Below are 17,721 nucleotides of genomic sequence, written 5' to 3'. Positions count from 1 at the left end.
CTGACAGTGTGCACAGCACTGATCTGACATGCAGCGCTGCAGCCTTCACAGTGCCTGCTCTGAGCAGGCTCTGTGAAGCCACCTCCCTCCCTGCAGGACTCGGATCCGCGGCCATCTTGGATCCGGGGCTCGAGCAGGGAGGGAGGGAGGTAAGACCCTCGCAGCAACGCGATCACATCGCGTTGCTGCGGGGGGCTCAGGGAAGCCCGCAGGGAGCCCCCTCCCTGTGCGGTGCTTCCCTGCACCGCCGGCACATCGCGATCATCTTTGATCGCGGTGTGCCAGGGGTTAATGTGCCGGGGGCGGTCCGTGACCGCTCCTGGCACATAGTGCCGGATGTCAGCTGCGATAGGCAGCTGACACCCGGCCGCGATCGGCGGCGCTCCCCCCGTGAGCGCCGCCGATCACGCTGGACGTACTATCCCGTCCATGGTCATAGGGGCCCACCCCACATGGACGGGATAGTACGTCCGATGTCAGAAAGGGGTTAAAAACATAACTAAAATGTTGGCACCTGCAGTAATTTGGCCACTTTGCACCTGGGAGTTATCCAGCCTTGGCTTAAAAATATCAGGAATGACTAATTATTTTAGAAGTTTGTGTGTGTCCCGACCCTGGAGACCTATAGGACTATGTCACTGTGGCCTCATTCCAAATGGATCCGTTTCCTCTACATTTATTTTTCAGGTGGTCTTTGCCGTGCACTCTTTTTGTTTTGTTATGTCCATAGAGGTGAGATACTATGAATAGAAGTACTTATGCTAGCTTTCATTGACTTTGTCTTTGATGACAGATACGCAGTGTAACCATGCACATCTGTTGTGCCATGTCTCATGGGATTTACCGAACAAATGCTTTTTCTTCCTCGTGTCTTTGGTTAACATCATTGTAAAAATGCAAAGGTGTTTCTGCTCAACATTTTGTTGTATGTTGTTTAGCTCAGATTAACATGACAATTTTTTGGGGGGGGAAATATTTTTCAGGCCCCTAATTGTGATCCATCACTAATTGTATCTCTTTCTATCACTTTTCCAGTCTACAGTTAGGTCAGTTTGTTCTAGTCAATAAAAAAGCGTTAGCCATGTTTCTATTGGACCTGTCAGTGATCGCTGGGTGAACCCACAGCAAAGGAAGTGAGGTCCTAACGAGCAAGTCGTGATCAGCTCGGCCAGTAATTTGTCACGACAGACAGCTGTATTTTCCCGAAACTTTGCTTGCTTTGGAAACCCCAAGTACAGTGAAAAACTGCAGAATTGGAGAAAAAAGCGTTTTGTTTGTTTTTTACAATAAAATACATTTTTCTTGTGCAATAAAACCCTACATATATTTAGTATCCACATGATCATAATAACTTGAAGAATCAATCTAGCAAAATTAATGTATTGTAAAACTATGAACAAAAAACTATATTTTCTAAATCTTTACAAAAAAAATGAAATAAAATGAATAGAAATTGCAGATTTATGGTCCGGGACACTAACCCTTGCATTTACAGTTGCAGTCAAAATTATTCAACTCTCCTTTTGCAAATAAGGCGATATCAGCAAAATTTACAATCTTTCTGTAGGCATGAAAACCACATTTTTCAAACTCTCTATACTGTATGTAAAGTAATTCAGGGCCCATTATACTGTAAGGGAGTATTATGGGGGCCATTATGCTGTGCAGGATTGTGGGGCCATTTTTCTGTATGGAAGGCAATGTGTAGCCAATTACACTATGTCCAGGACTATGTGGGGCCCATTATATTGTATGGAAGGCAATGCAGGGCCCACTCTACTATGTGTAGGACTATTATGAGTTCATTATACTGTATAAAGGACTGTGGGGCCCATTACACTGCGTGGCGGGCTCTGTGGGGGGTCACTGTTGGGGAATCCTACTGTGGTGCGGTCACCATACTTTTGTCAGGGGAGGGGTACAGTAGGGTCATCATACTATACAGGTGGATGAATTCACTGTGTTTATCCTACTGTGTTGGGCTGGCACTTTTATTGTCAGTAAACTTTATCATCTGTGTTATTCAAGGTTTTTTATGCTTTGTTATTGCATATTTAAAAGAAACCCGTCACCAGAAATAGCGCCATTAACCTGCAGATATGGGGTTAATCTGGAGGTTAACAGATTTATGATGCTGTCTGGAGCCTACTCACAGCTGAATACAGTGGGGAGAAAGTTACTCTCCCATCAGCATTCGGTATTCAGTCATATGGGTGGAGGCGGCACCAGTTCAGTCACCGCTATGAGTATACAGGGCAACCGCTGTAGCCATGTCCCCGGCCCTGACTGACGGCTGGCCCCAATGTAGAGCCAGTGTTAGGGCCAGGGACACAGTTACTGCGGCTGCTCTGTATACTCAGAGCGGTGACTGAACCGATGCTGACCCCCCCATAACTGAATACTGAATGCTGGCTGGGGAATAAAGATCATTTTCTCCCCGCTGTGTGCAGGAGCTGGACAGCATCATAACGAGGTTAACTTGAAGATTAACACCATATCTGCAGTTTATCAGTGTCATTCCTGGTGACAGGTTCCCTTTAAATTAGGCTATCGGGCCATATGCTTTTGCTGCTCTTGCATAACATACCATATTATTCCAGTATGCCCCATTTGTGATTAGGAGTTCATTTTCTTCTAAGATTTATTACGGTAATTTAAATATACTTTGTTCATGGGAAAACCCCTTTAAGTTTTTTTTCCATATTTAAAGGTTCATCGTTATATTTGATAAGGAAAAACTACTTCTTCAATTGTAGACTTTTTTTTTATAAATATCAAGGTCGGCCCGCAGCTTTATCCAAGTTTTTAATTTTGGCCTATTGTCTATATGAGTTTGACATCCCTGCAATAATCCAATGAAACAAGAATTTTCATAGCTCAGTATAACTAACAAAAGTGGTTTCTCCAAATTCAACACATTTCTACTGTAGTCCTAGAATTATTCAACCCCTTTATGACAAGCAACTTTAGTACTTAGTGTACTTAGTTGAGCACCTTTGGCTGTCATGACCTACTGCAGACATTAACACCAGCATTTCTGAGGAATGTTAGTCCACCCATAATGGCTTACAGCTCACTAAACGTCATAGGTTTTCAAGTGAGTGGTTCAAAAAATTGAGAAGTGATGATTACCTTGCACAAACAAGGGAAGGATTAAATAAGATGGCAAAGGCATTGAAAGGTTTTATAGATACCATTGAAAATCAAGTTCAAAGTTATAGGAACTCACTGGCTATGAAACCTGGACGTGGCAGAAAGAGGAAGTAATCTTCTGCCACCAGTTTTCTGGAGAGGCAGATGATCTAGTGGCTGAAAAAATTCTCCAGCAAGTTCTGGTGACAAACTGAGTGTTTTTGGTTTTACTATTCTCTTTTGTGTCTTCAGGTTTCTTGGTGGTGTGTGAACATGATCCTACAGACTTGTTCACTGTGCAAGTAGCCCATGTGTTCCTGTTTCCATAATTGTTCTCTTGTGTCTACAAGACTGGGGAGTTCCACCACTCCTCTTGGGCTATCTGCACAATAGCTGTTCTACCCTGTATGCACACATGGATTTTTCCTCTCTGAACCCTGTTCACACAGGTTATATACAGATGATCAGGTTTTTAAATACATCAGATAGGGATTGCATACATTAGTTAGGACTGCTCTGATAAGGGTATACCGTGAAGATTGGTAGAGCAGCTTAGTATACATTTTTTGCAAAAAACGTATCAACCAAATACCCTGTTTTTTACATCTTTTACTAGCACTTGCGGATTACTGCAACATTTTTTCAAACTGAGTGTTTTTGGTTTTACTATTCTCTTTTGTGTCTTCAGGTTTCTTGGTGGTGTGTGAACATGATCCTACAGACTTGTTCACTGTGCAAGTAGCCCATGTGTTCCTGTTTCCATAATTGTTCTCTTGTGTCTACAAGACTGGGGAGTTCCACCACTCCTCTTGGGCTATCTGCACAATAGCTGTTCTACCCTGTATGCACACATGGATTTTTCCTCTCTGAACCCTGTTCACACAGGTTATATACAGATGATCAGGTTTTTAAATACATCAGATAGGGATTGCATACATTAGTTAGGACTGCTCTGATAAGGGTATACCGTGAAGATTGGTAGAGCAGCTTAGTATACATTTTTTGCAAAAAACGTATCAACCAAATACCCTGTTTTTTACATCTTTTACTAGCACTTGCGGATTACTGCAACATTTTTTCAAACTGAGTGTTTTTGGTTTTACTATTCTCTTTTGTGTCTTCAAGTTCTGGTGACAGTAGGCACTGAGGCCTCAGTTTGCACAGTCAGACGGCCATATAAATTGGACCGGGATTAGAATGCAGTGCATGAATTGGCTGGCGGCTCACCCGAGCGTGAGAGCTTCATGTGTTTCTATGCAGTTGTCACGCTCATGTCAGAACAGCCGCTGGTCAGTCCATTTACTATGTTCTGATCTCGGTCCGATTTATATTTCCATTTCACTGTGCCATAAGGCACACACTAAACCGTGAAGGTCTCCATGCTCAAACTCCAAATGTCCACCTCTACTGACCCAAAAACACAAAGAAAGTCAGGTCATAAAAAAAATTCATAAGCCATAGCAATTTTAAGACTCTTGCTCTGTGGAACATTCAAATAAAAAATGCACTTTTCTGGCCTTTGGATCTGGAGGAGAAAGAATGAAGCATGCACTGAAATTAACACCCTAACTACAATAAAGCATGATGGTGACTCAATGCTTTGCGTCTTCTGGCCCTAACAACGTGCAGAGTGTGGAGGGAAGATGGATTCAATAAAAAAATCAGGAAATCCTAAGCGAAAACATGCCTTTTGTGACGATGCTAAAGCTTAAGCATCCAATAGAACAGTGGATCCAAACATGCCTCAAAGTCTATCAAGGCTTAGTTTCAGAAGTCCTGGAAGATTCTGAAGTGGCCATCACAGTCACCTCACTGGAACCCCATAGAAAATCTTTTATGGGATTTGAAGAAGATTCTCGCGGCCAATAATCCTAAAAATATTAGTGGAGACCGTTGAAGAATAGGCTATGATTTGTCATTAACGCTGCCAGAAAACTGGTGTCTGGCTATGCATCACACATACTGCAGGTCATAACAGCCAAACGTGCTCTACAGGTACTGAAGATGAAACTAAAACCTAAAGAGATGAACTGAAATATAAGTTGGTGTGCATGCGTGTCTAGGCGCATGACCACACTGGTCACTGAGCAGACAAAACCTAAGAGAACAACAAAACAAGTACGGTAAATACCCTGCAGTAAATATATAGCATCGGTGCATGAAAATAATTACAGGGTGCTTTAGTTAACATACCGGTAATTTTGATTTAAAAAAAAAAAACCTAAAAGCCATCCCACCACGTCAAGGTGACCCTATTCAGGACAGTCCTAACTTCTAGAGGTAAAACCTTACCATAATTCAAGTGACGAAATGTGAATGAGGGCTGAGAAGTACTGAGAAATGGCTTTTGGACACCCAGAAATGGGGAACTACAGTTAGGGCCAGAAATATTTGGACAGTGACACAATTTTCGCGAGTTGGGCTCTGCATGCCACCACATTGGATTTGAAATGAAACCTCTACAACAGAATTCAAGTGCAGATTGTAACGTTTAATTTGAAGGGTTGAACAAAAATATCTGATAGAAAATGTAGGAATTGTACACATTTCTTTACAAACACTCCACATTTTAGGAGGTCAAAAGTAATTGGACAAATAAACATAACCCAAATAAAATATTTTTATTTTCAATATTTTGTTGCAAATCCTTTGGAGGCAATCACTGCCTTAAGTCTGGAACCCATGGACATCACCAAACGCTGGGTTTCCTCCTTCTTAATGCTTTGCCAGGCCTTTACAGCCGCAGCCTTCAGGTCTTGCTTGTTTGTGGGTCTTTCCGTCTTAAGTCTGGATTTGAGCAAGTGAAATGCATGCTCAATTGGGTTTAGATCTGGAGATTGACTTGGCCATTGCAGAATGTTCCACTTTTTGGCACTCATGAACTCCTGGGTAGCTTTGGCTGTATGCTTGGGGTCATTGTCCATCTGTACTATGAAGCGCCGTCCAATCAACTTTGCAGCATTTGGCTGAATCTGGGCTGAAAGTATATCCCGGTACACTTCAGAATTCATCCGGCTACTCTTGTCTGCTCTTATGTCATCAATAAACACAAGTGACCCAGTGCCATTGAAAGCCATGCATGCCCATGCCATCACATTGCCTCCACCATGTTTTACAGAGGATGTGGTGTGCCTTGGATCATGTGCCGTTCCCTTTCTTCTCCAAACTTTTTTCTTCCCATCATTCTGGTACAGGTTGATCTTTGTCTCATCTGTCCATAGAATACTTTTCCAGAACTGAGCTGGCTTCTTGAGGTGTTTTTCTGCAAATTTAACTCTGGCCTGTCTATTTTTGGTATTGATGAATGGTTTGCATCTAGATGTGAACCCTTTCTATTTACTGTCATGGAGTCTTCTCTTTACTGTTGACTTAGAGACAGATACACCTACTTCACTGAGAGTGTTCTGGACTTCAGTTGATGTTGTGAACGGGTTCTTCTTCACCAAATTAAGTATGCGGCGATCATCCACCACTGTTGTCATCCGTGGACGCCCAGGCCTTTTTGAGTTCCCAAGCTCACCAGTCAATTCCTTTTTTCTCAGAATGTACCCAACTGTTAATTTTGCTACTCCAAGCATGTCTGCTATCTCTCTGATGGATTTTTTCTTTTTTTTCAGCCTCAGGATGTTCTGCTTCACCTCAATTGAGAGTTCCTTTGACCGCATGTTGTCTGCTCACAGCAACAGCTTCCAAATGCAAAACCACACACCTGGAATCCACCCCTGACCTTTTAACTACTTCATTGATTACAGGTTAACGAGGGAGACGCCTTCAGAGTTAATTGCAGCCCTTAGAGTCCATTGTCCAATTACTTTTGGTCCCTTGAAAAAGAGGACGCTATGCATTACAGAGCTATGATTCCTAAACCCTTTCTCCGATTTGGATGTGGAAACTATCATATTGCAGCTGGGAGTGTGCACTTTCAGCCCATATTATATATATAATTGTATTTCTGAACATGTTTTTGTAAACAGCTAAAATAACAATACTTGTGTCACTGTCCAAATATTTCTGGCCCTAACTGTACATGAATGTAATGTCCCACTCAAGGAAAAATGAAGCTACACCCTTATTTACATAAAATTCAAAAAAACTGAAACACAAACCTAAAGTGATGAGCTGAAATTTAAGTGTGTAGGCACATGTTCACACTCGTCACTAAACAGACGAAACCTAGGATAAAAACAAAATAAGTAAATACCCTGCAGTAAATAAACCGCATCGGTGCATGAAAATAATACAGGGTTCTTTAGTTAACAATTTTGATTTAAAAAAAAACATAAAAGCCATCCCACCATGTCACCACTGTAATGCATTTGCTGATTTTGTTTTTTATCTTACGTTTGGATCAGCTCTGCCAAATAGATGGAGCTGGGACGGACCGGAGGTGTAGCTATGCCACCAAGTCAAATTCACCAAATCTGCCTGCATTTTCTGCACCAGTCTCTGATTCTAGTAACATTTCTGGTGCAGCACACAGAGGAACACTCCACTTACTAGAGGCACTGAATAGTGATGAGCGAGTATACTCGTTGCTCGAGATTTCCTGAGCATGCTCAGGGGGTCTCCGAGTATTTGTAAGTGCTCGAAGATTTTGTTTTTGTTCACGCAGCTACATGATTTACAGCTAATGGCCAACATAAGTACATGTGGGGGTTGCCTGGTTGCTAGGGAATCCCCACATGTAATCAAGCTGGCTAACAGATGTAAATCATTCAGCTGCGGCGATGAAAACTAAATCTCTAAGTACTAAAAAATACTCGGTCACCCGAGCGTGCTCAGGAAATCTCGAGTAACGAGTATTGTCACTCATCACTAGCGCTAAACTCATTATGTCTAGCTTGTAACTTTATTGTGCAAACTTACAGAGGGAAGGAAGATGGACACAAGCAAGTGCAATGAGAAACACCGGGACAGATATTCCATGACGCTACTACAAACAATATTTGTTATAAAACTATATTAATATAGTAAAAACTTAGTAGTTAGGTAGGTTTTCTACATGTATATAAAATGTATCCCCAGTTTTAAAGATGCGTTGAACCATTAAAAAGCCATCTCCTCTGCAAACACCTATGGCTATTGTCTCCTGCTGACCTTCCCATGATAAGAGCGGAGATACTTCCTGGACAGAGGCTTTTCAGATTTTAAGTGGTAGAAGATTTTGTGAGATGAGCAAAACAGCGTGAGAGTGACAGTCGGCTAAGAGACTCTTGAAAGCTTTCTTAAGAAAGATAATGTGTGTATATGGGAAATTGATAAATGGGTGCAGTTGTGTTACAAATCTGTGTTTTAAGGATCCATAAAGTGGAGCATATTCTATTGACCCTCCACGTATTTCAGATCTCATAGTCATACTGGGTATTTTTCTTCGCTCTCATATATTTGATACTATGCCATATTTTGGGGTTGGTCTGTTCTAGAAGCATAAGAGTTGTCTGCACTGCTCACTTCGACATCAGCAAATGTCACTGATGTCCGTTCTGCTTGTGCACACCGAGCACATTTCGGCACACGCAGATGTTCTGTCGTCAGCGATCCTCATCTTACGATGCAGCGCAGCGTTCTTCCATTATGGAAATTACGCCCGTAATGGAGTTCATCCACTTTAGACTCACCTTTGCTTCATCAAAGTTTATAAAATTGAAACTCGAAAATAAAAATTATTAAAATGCTGCTTTTTCCCTTAGTTTTACATTTTACAAAGGGTTGCAGTAAAAAATGGACCCAATTGGCTAATTCCTCCTGAAAGCAGAAATAACCCACATGTGATCACACTGTACCATTGAGCACCCAGCATGTCACGCTGCAATAGATTATGAAGGCCATGCCGCATTTCCAGAGCACCAGAAGTGCCAAAACAGCAGAAACTGATTCTTAGGCTATGTGCACACTTTGCAGATTCCACTGCGGATTTCTCCGCAGCGGAATTGCAAAATCCGCAGTGAAAACCCATCGCGGTTTTTACTGCGGATTTATCGCGGTTTTTACTGCGTTTTCTTCTGCGGATTTTCAACTGCAGTTTTCTATTGGAGCAGCTGAAAATCCGCAGAAAAGAAGTGACATGCTGCGGAATGTAATCCGCAGCGTTTCCGCGCGGATTTTTCTGCAGCATGTGCACAGCGTTTTTTGTTTCCCATAGGTTTACAGTGAAATGTAAACTCATGGGAAACTGCTGCGGATCCGCAGCGGTCAAATCCGCTGCGGATCCGCAGCGGTCAAATCCGCTGCGGATCCGCAGCAAAATCCGCAAAGTGTGAATATAGCCTTACAATGGGGATGAGTGAAAATTTAAATATTTGTTACAGTAATGAGTAGATTGAAATTAAAATGTTTAATCTTTACAACAGCTAATAAGAAAAAGGACCCTATAATTTGTTACGCTGTGTCTCACAAGTACGGCCATATCCTAACTGTCCCTGTTTGGCCACACGGCAGGGTTCAGAAGAGAAGGAGCACTTTTGGGCTTGAGATTTTAGTAGAGTGCTTCGTGAATGTCATTTCTAAAGGCCCTAAGCATTTGTATCTACTATTGCTGAATAAATTCTATTTTAATATTCATTTTTGTACTTCATTTTTTTACCTTGGAAAATATTCTATTTTTGGTAAGTAGGGGTTTGCGATTTATACGTCTGTCTGACGGCACCCCAAGGATAGGTTCTCAGCAGCGTATGACTGGAGAACCCCTTGAAGGGATTTTGAAGTTTTTCATATTTTAAATAAAAAACAGTGTCTGCAAAGATAAAGTCCTAGGACATTCCAGGACACAAATCCACGCACAATTTGTATCTTTTCACTGCATGTCTCCTGCAGATTTTGGCACAAAGGCAAAACAACGCAAGTTATAAGCTTCAAAGTTATAAGCTGTAGATTTTGTTGCAGAATTCACAATGGGTAAAATCTGCATTGAGAGTCACCAGATTAACATATCGTGAAATTAAACACTTGCATCTCACGTCCGTTTCCATTCTGAAAATATTTGTATTTTTAGGAATTCTAAAATATCATCGACACAGCTGGTGCTGGATCTTACTTATGATTTTCTTTGTGGATTTGTGCAAAAAAAAAATCCACAGCAAATCCACTTGCATGCATTTATTTTTTGTAATTCAATGGGTTTCAGGATTTCTGATACACTAGGACTTCTAATTGTACTTCAATTTCCGGTCATAGCTTACTACCAGCACCATTTTTGTATTTTCAGCTCTCCTATGACTCCTCTGGTTAATTATTCTGGACATCCAGAGGTTTCCTTCCCTGTTAATAGTTGAATTAAACATGCAGAGGTGTAAGTATTGATGACCTCCATAGCATGCACATTCCTATGCTTCTTTGTGTTGAAAGATACATTAGGACATGAAGATAGGAGCCAGAAGTCTATTTCCCCTTCATCAGATAAGACACAAGGTTAGGCCCAGGAGAGATGGTTCTGATAGCCAGGCTCTGGTATCCATTGCCTTGACAGCTTTCCAACTGGTGCCTGAGGCAATGCTAATGTTTTGTCTTTAGAGCATATCAAATGGTTAAATTCAATTTCTAGTTTCCAGTGCAGTATATGTGAGGTCAAACAAAGTCAAAATGAAAGCGATCCTCGTCCCCTTGAGTCTTTCACTCTAACCAGGAATTGCAAGGTATTCTTCGTGAAGCACAGTGGCATACAGCCTGCCGTTGGATGAACGTGCCTCATCTTGTATTTCTATATCTTTGACCTCACGGGCGCTTCACAGGAGGACACCCAGTAAATTATTTGTGCTATGCCAGTTAGTTGGCATTTGGTCGCCTTTTTACACTAATTTAATTGTAATTCATACAACCTCATAGTAATCTCTACAACCTGGATTCTAGCAGGCCTACAATATCCTTCAGAGGTCGATGCAGCAATGAAATCCAGATGTTCAAAGTAGGACGTTCCTCCTGCCAGTATTTCTAAATGAAACTTCTAATTAAGGGCAGCATTGGTTTGTGTGGGGAATAAATGGTTACTGTCCTTAGTTCACTGGAATATATAAAGAAATATATGTATATAATGGTGTATACTGTATTGTTTAGGTTTGTTGTAGGGTGAATGTGATGGTGTATGGGGGTGGCTGTAAGGTAAGGCAGTAGGGTTTTGTTCTGTTTGTGGGGTTCTATAATATTCTGTTTAGTGTAATGTGTTTATATTGTATAAAATATAGTATATAAGACAGTGTGAATGTAGTTGGGGGTTGTATATAGTAATGAGAATGAAGCTGGGCCGGGGGTCTTACATGATTTTACACTATTTACTATTTATTATTTTACTTGGGTATTCATGTACTTATGGGTATTTTGTTGTTTGTTTTTTTTTTCTTTATTCTATTTGAATTTTTCGTTCCTGTCCCTGATTTGTAGGTCATGAACTTTCTCCATTTTGTTTCCATTTCTGGTTTATTTCTTTGCGATTTGTGTCGTTTTTTTTGTCGTCTGATTGGAGTTTTGTTCTTATGTTTTGTTCTGTTGTTTTATTTTGTAATGTATCGTAGTTGTGTCACGTGAAGTATTGTTATTTAATTAAAAAGACCTACAAAACTTTGCAATATATCTTATAAGAGAAATCCGCTTTTTTTTTTTTTACGTTTTCGTTTTGCCTTTTGAACTCCTTATTCACTATAGAAAAAAAACAGCTTAAATATGTCTTGGTCAGTGACCTACTGCTAGCTCACACAGGTATCAGGTTACAGCTGCTGTTAAACTCTATGGAGAGGCAAGAAGGTGCTCTCGGGACAGTGAGAGGCCAGGCAGATAGTGATGCAGCGCTCACAAAGTGTTATTTTACTCTAGTGCAGGATTCACAGCCACAAAGATCAGTACTGGTGTATAATCTCTGTCCTGCTGCGGCTTCGGTTTGTGTTCTACAGAGAGAGAAAATCAGGAATAAATCACTCTGTGTCATTTATGGGAAGCATCATAGCACCTAGACTCTACCCACTAGTTCAGAGAGAACTGATGACTGGAAAGAGAGGGTGGCAGAGAGGAAGACAACGGGATATAAGGCATTTAATGACTAAAAATCATTTTATTTCTCACATACATATAACAGCTTATTTTGAAAAATTATTTGAAACAATAGGCACTTTTTAAGGTTCTCGTCACACTTGGTTTAGCGGTTTTAGAATTGCACAACCTACCAAATGTTTTGCACCAAATAGAAGTTTAACTCCTTAATGCCCTGTGACATACATTTTCGTCACAGGTCGCTAAGGAAAGTATGAAGCTGGCTCAGGATCAGAACTTGCCTCATACCAGGCAGATGCCGGCTGTGTTGAAAAGTCGGCATCTGTCTGTAACAGCTTGCTCCAATCGCTGCAGTTTAACTATTGAAATGCCACTTTCAATGTCTGACAACTGTATATCAATGGCCCACCCTGTAGATTTAGTAATTTATAAGTTATTCTAATATTTTATGTTTATCCCTCAGTCTGCCATTTTTAACTTCCAAAGCCTGTTGACGGTGATCCTTCTGCTAATATGCACGTGTGCGTATCTCCGAGCCATGGTTCCCAATCTTCTTGACAAAAACAAAACTGGGTACGTACCCTTGCTCTATGTAGTGAATTTTACTAACCGATCTATATGTGGAGGCCGACTCTGATTACACTTCACAGCCTCCTGCATGTATATTGTATCTCGGGAGCTTTGTGTTTGTCTTTTTACATGTATACATAATCCTACTTCATGCATACATTTCTTACTAACTTCCATTTTTACACCTTGAACCGATGCTTGACGCTAGAAAGCATTTTCATTATGTTACATTTCAAGCTATTATGTGCTACTGCTCAATAAATAAGTGAGCACAGTTAAATGTCTTTCTTGGGAAAACCCCATATCACCTATCCACAGGGGATGACCGGTATGCCCACCTCTGAGACCTCTATTGATCACCAGAACTGGGATCCGATCTCTTCCCTGGTGGTCGGGATTGAGGGAATCAGAATGGTCGCACATAAGTGCTACCGTTTCAGTCAGTTTCCATGCGACTATCCAAGATAGGCGAGTAGTATGGCCAGTCCAAGGACATACACGGTGCGGCAGCAGTCATACATGACTACACCAAACCACTCATTCCCGACCTCACTGGGGAAAACCAGGGAAGCAGAACCTCTCTTCTTTCGATCCGTTAACATCAGACACGTACTACATATCTTGCTAGATGATAAATGTATTTTGTGCAAAAAGAAAACCTTTTTAGGGTATAAAATAAATAGCATACTAACACATTTTGGTAGAAACTTTAGATTTTTTTCCTTTTATTGCAGAGTACTTGGCATTTTTTGGAAGTGTGCAAGAATTGGTAAGTCGTCTTGTTCTCTCTTCACCTCCATAATGCCTGCACTGAAATTGACCATTGTATTGAAAGTTGAAAAAAATGACTGATTACTTTCAGCCAACAATTCATTTTCCAAAATGTCATGCTTGGCTCATCATGCCCGACTGGTGGTATATTAGAGAAGGGGAGAAGCCTCTGGCAGTGGTTTATCTCATATGGAAAGATCAGGAAGGTTCAGGTGTATCTCACTCATATTTGATTATCGGCCAAAATTGGCAGGTTTGGTTAAGCATTGTTTAACCCTGCTGTTCTGTTCGGGTCATAGTGGCCCGGAACACTACAAGTATATAGTAAATGCAAGCAAAACAGCAGGGTTAAAGGGACTCTGTCACCTGAATTTGGAGGGAACAATTTTCAGCCATAGGGGCGGGGTTTTCGGGTGTTTGATTCACCCTTTCCTTACCCGCTGGCTGCATGCTGGCTGCAATATTGGATTGAAGTTCATTCTCTGTCCTCCATAGTACACGCCTGCGCAAGACAGTGACACGAGCGCTGATTGGGCGCCGGCGTCACGCGTCACAACATCTCATCACAGCCCCGGGGGGAGTGACTGCCGACACTGTGAGAACAGTGCTGGCACTGGAGGTGACTGTAGGGTTTATTATTTTATCGGGGCCAAACATTTAGTTTAAGAAGGAGATTGTCCTAGTAGTGGACAACCCCATTAAGGTATTTGTACAAAATTTGCCATGAACGATAGATCCACAAATATGACTGGAGATCTGGCAGCAGTACATAGTTGACGGCGAGTTTAAACAACTTTTATTTGATGGGTATGATAAAGGGGTGATACAAGATTAGTAAAAAATGGCTGTTTTCTCCTAGAAACAAAACCACGCCTGTGAGTTAAGAGTTGAGTCTGGTATTAACACTCGGCTCAATTGACATAAATGGGGCTGCAATACCACACACAGCCTGTGGTCAGATTTGGCGCTGTTTTAGAAGAACACAGACACGTTTTTCTAATCTTATTCATCCCCCTTATGTCTTTGAACTTATGTCACCACCGACCCCCCTTTTTCACTGCAGAATTCTGGCGTAAAAGCTTTGATGAATTAGGGCCAATGTGTACATTTTTGGTGCTATACAAGACATCTTTGTGTCCTATTGTGTTAGGAAATAGCTTTTTTTCAGAAATGTCTGCTTTTGCATATAAAATCATATATATAGCCTCAAACCAAGAAGCAGAGGGTCACACACACCTTGGCCCCATCTTGTCATGATCTATGAACTTGAATTGATTTTTTTTTTTTCTTACATCTTCACATTCATCTTAAGAACATTCTGCTGCCCACATACAGACCAGGCTCACGCGATTCCCGCAGCTGTCTAAATTGATCACAGATTTATTTCTTCACTAGACATTATAGCAATGTACCATAATGTTTATCGTAGTGATTGACAGACCGTCTTGTGCACCAGAACCATTCTTGTCTGCAATCTATTTCAAGGTGACTTCAGATGCCAAAAATGTGTTAATCTTAGATTGCCTTTATCTTTCCACATCTTGAAATTTTTATCACTGATACAAAATGCCATAGAAAGTGTGAATATCGTGATATTTAACAATTTAGAGAAAGTCATGAAACACTAGTATTGTTTAAAAGTATTTATTTTAATTCATGTTGTAGGTGAAAGGAAAAGTCCTTACGTGGCCGTGTGCTGTGTGGTGATGGCTTTCAGTATACTCTTCATGCAATAATCTGCCAAGGATTCCAGCGGGCTCCATTTATATTACTTCTGGAATAAATATCTTTGTCATCATTAATGTGTTCATAAATAATTTCTTTGCTAAGTTAAGTACCATACCTGACAGATTAGGCTTCATGTAATGGGTCCAAGACAGTCAAGGGATCCTGAGAATGTATGAGACCAGAAGACAAGACGGGCAGTGCCATGTTTTTGATTTTGAAAATGTCATTTTATTCTAAAAGTGATATTTATTGGGAGGGAAATCAACTTTTTTTTAAAAGGTCTGATTAATCATCTCTAAATGTATTGTTTCACAACCGTGTTTTGAATTGATAAATAAAATTGACTACGTGTTTTTCAGAAACTATTTTCTTGTATATAATTGTTCTTTTTTTTTTTTTGCAAAAATCAAGTTACTTTGTGAAGTTAAAGAAATACCTATGTCCATCAAATTCATCTAAGAGAGGAAAGTGACTGTGTCCAACTTTCAGAAATTTGTATTATCCAATTGATGTAAGCAAAGGAGGATAAAAAAAAGCCCCATAAGGGTATGTTCACATGTGGCATTTTTCAGGTGGCACCTTTCACAGTACCAGCAAAGTGAATGAGATTTCAAAAATCTCATTCACATGCTTATTTTTTTTCCTTGCATTTTTGCGCTGCTGGCCTCTATTGAATGGGAAAAAAAAACACCGCAAAAGCGCACGTATATTACACACAGTTTTTCCTGGCAGCCGTGCAAAAACACAATGTGTGAACAATACCATACAACATTTGCCGGTTTACTTTAAAAGGGAAAAATGGTCACAGAGAAGCAATGCAGGAGGGTACGCAATAGAATTTTCAGGGCCTCCTCCCGAAAGGTTTATAAATCCTCATCCGCTGGCTGCCAGTTCTGTTGTGTGGTCAGACATAGGAGAGCTCGTGTAAACAGGCGTGATAATACCAGCTTCCCAGTTGGAAGGCCAGGGCCACGATTCAAGCCTATTCACCATCAGGAAACCCTCAGGTGAATTCCGCACCATTATAAACCTAAAACCATTAAATTTCCGGGTAAAGTACAAGAGATTTAGGATGGAATCTATAAGCTCAACAATTCCCATAATAAACAATGATGCAGTTATGTGCACACTAGATCTAAAGAGCACATATTACCATGTACCAATACATCTCTATTGTCAAAAATTCCTATGGTTTGCGGTAAAAATTCTAAACCAAAACTTCCAATACCAGTGCCTTCCTTTTGGTCTTTCCTCAGCTTCCCGGGTCTTTACGAAACTGGTTGCAGAGATCATGGCCTATTTAAGGAAGATGGGTGTAATTCTAATACCTTATCTGGATGACTTCCTGGTGGTACCCAACTCGGTGGAAGATCTTTAGGCCCACATAAGGAGAAGACATCAACGTTGGAGTGTCTGGATTGGGTCCTGAATTTAAAGAAGTCAGACTTCGTGCCAGGAACTTGGATAATCCTATCAGATTTGCAGCTAGGAAAGCCCGTACCCTTAGTAACATGCTTTCCTCAAGTCTATATTTGAATCGGGAAGTGAATATAGTTATATTAACTATATTAGTTATACTTGGCTCCATAAAATAGGATTTTTTAAATGTGGACACTAAATATGCACTTGATGCAAGCATGTGGATAACGCAACTCAATTTACTTCTACTACAACCAAAAAATCATATAACATTCACAATTTTATCAATTTCAACACTACAAATTGTATATATCTCCTTACTTGTCAGTCTTGCAACATTCAGTATGTAGGTTGTACCCCCAACCCCCTGAAAGTTAGAATCAGACGTAATTTGTCAGATGCTGCAAATAAGACAAGTTTTTAAATTTTCAGCCGCGAGCAAACACTTTTCACAATATTATAATGGTGATACCGCAAACTGCAGAGTCACGGCTATAGAGAGAGTCCCTAAACCCTCAAGAGGTGGGGATCACCTTAGGAAACTTCTGAACAGAGAAACCTGGTGGATATACTGTACATGTTACAGACTAGAGCTTCCTAGGGCATGAACGTGAAACAAGATCTCTCATATTACTATGAATAATCAATGCGGCTTTTGTATTTATGTAATTACGTGATGACATGGAGTTAGGCTTTATAGTTATACTAAAAAATTTATATTTTTGTGCGTTTTTTTTCTTTTATGTTATTTGTATTAAAATGTGTGATTTCTAAATCATTTATAGCAGTGATATAAGACTGAATTCAACCAGCTGTTTCATACAAGAAAATGTATATAAGGTCAAGGGGTAGGACAATTTGGGATGCAATGACTAAAGACTAAAGATGAGCGAATTTGATTGGGTCAGGGCTTATTCGGCAAGCTATAGTGGTTACCAAATAAGCTGCAGAGGGAATCCGGCTTCCTGGATCACTGAAGATACTTCAGGGCAGTTGGCCATCAGATATCCAGTCTCAGTCTTCAAAAAGAGAGCTCTACGCCGTGTATGAAGCCCTAAGACGGAATCAACCATTGTTGGAAGGACATCACATAAAGATCATGTCGGGCAACATGACAACAGTATC

At 40.6% G+C, this 17,721-nt stretch overlaps 1 protein-coding gene across 1 annotated transcript in view; it reads left to right on the top strand.

The window, feature by feature from the left end:
* TMEM167A (transmembrane protein 167A) overlaps positions 1-15,542 on the top strand; it is a 36,918-nt gene extending 21,376 nt beyond the window's left edge. The window contains exons 2-4 of the mRNA XM_069751265.1: positions 12,572-12,681; positions 13,413-13,447; positions 15,115-15,542. Coding sequence (XP_069607366.1) covers positions 12,572-12,681; positions 13,413-13,447; positions 15,115-15,185 — 216 coding nt within the window. The 3' untranslated portion in view covers positions 15,186-15,542. The remainder of the gene's footprint in view (positions 1-12,571; positions 12,682-13,412; positions 13,448-15,114) is intronic.
* The last annotated feature ends 2,179 nt before the right edge of the window (positions 15,543-17,721 follow it).

This window comes from Ranitomeya imitator, chromosome 1 (genome assembly GCF_032444005.1).
Source record: "Ranitomeya imitator isolate aRanImi1 chromosome 1, aRanImi1.pri, whole genome shotgun sequence".
NCBI lineage: Eukaryota > Metazoa > Chordata > Amphibia > Anura > Dendrobatidae > Ranitomeya > Ranitomeya imitator.
The sequence above is the reverse complement of the archived record's forward strand: the minus strand, read 5'-3'. Positions and strand labels throughout refer to the sequence as shown.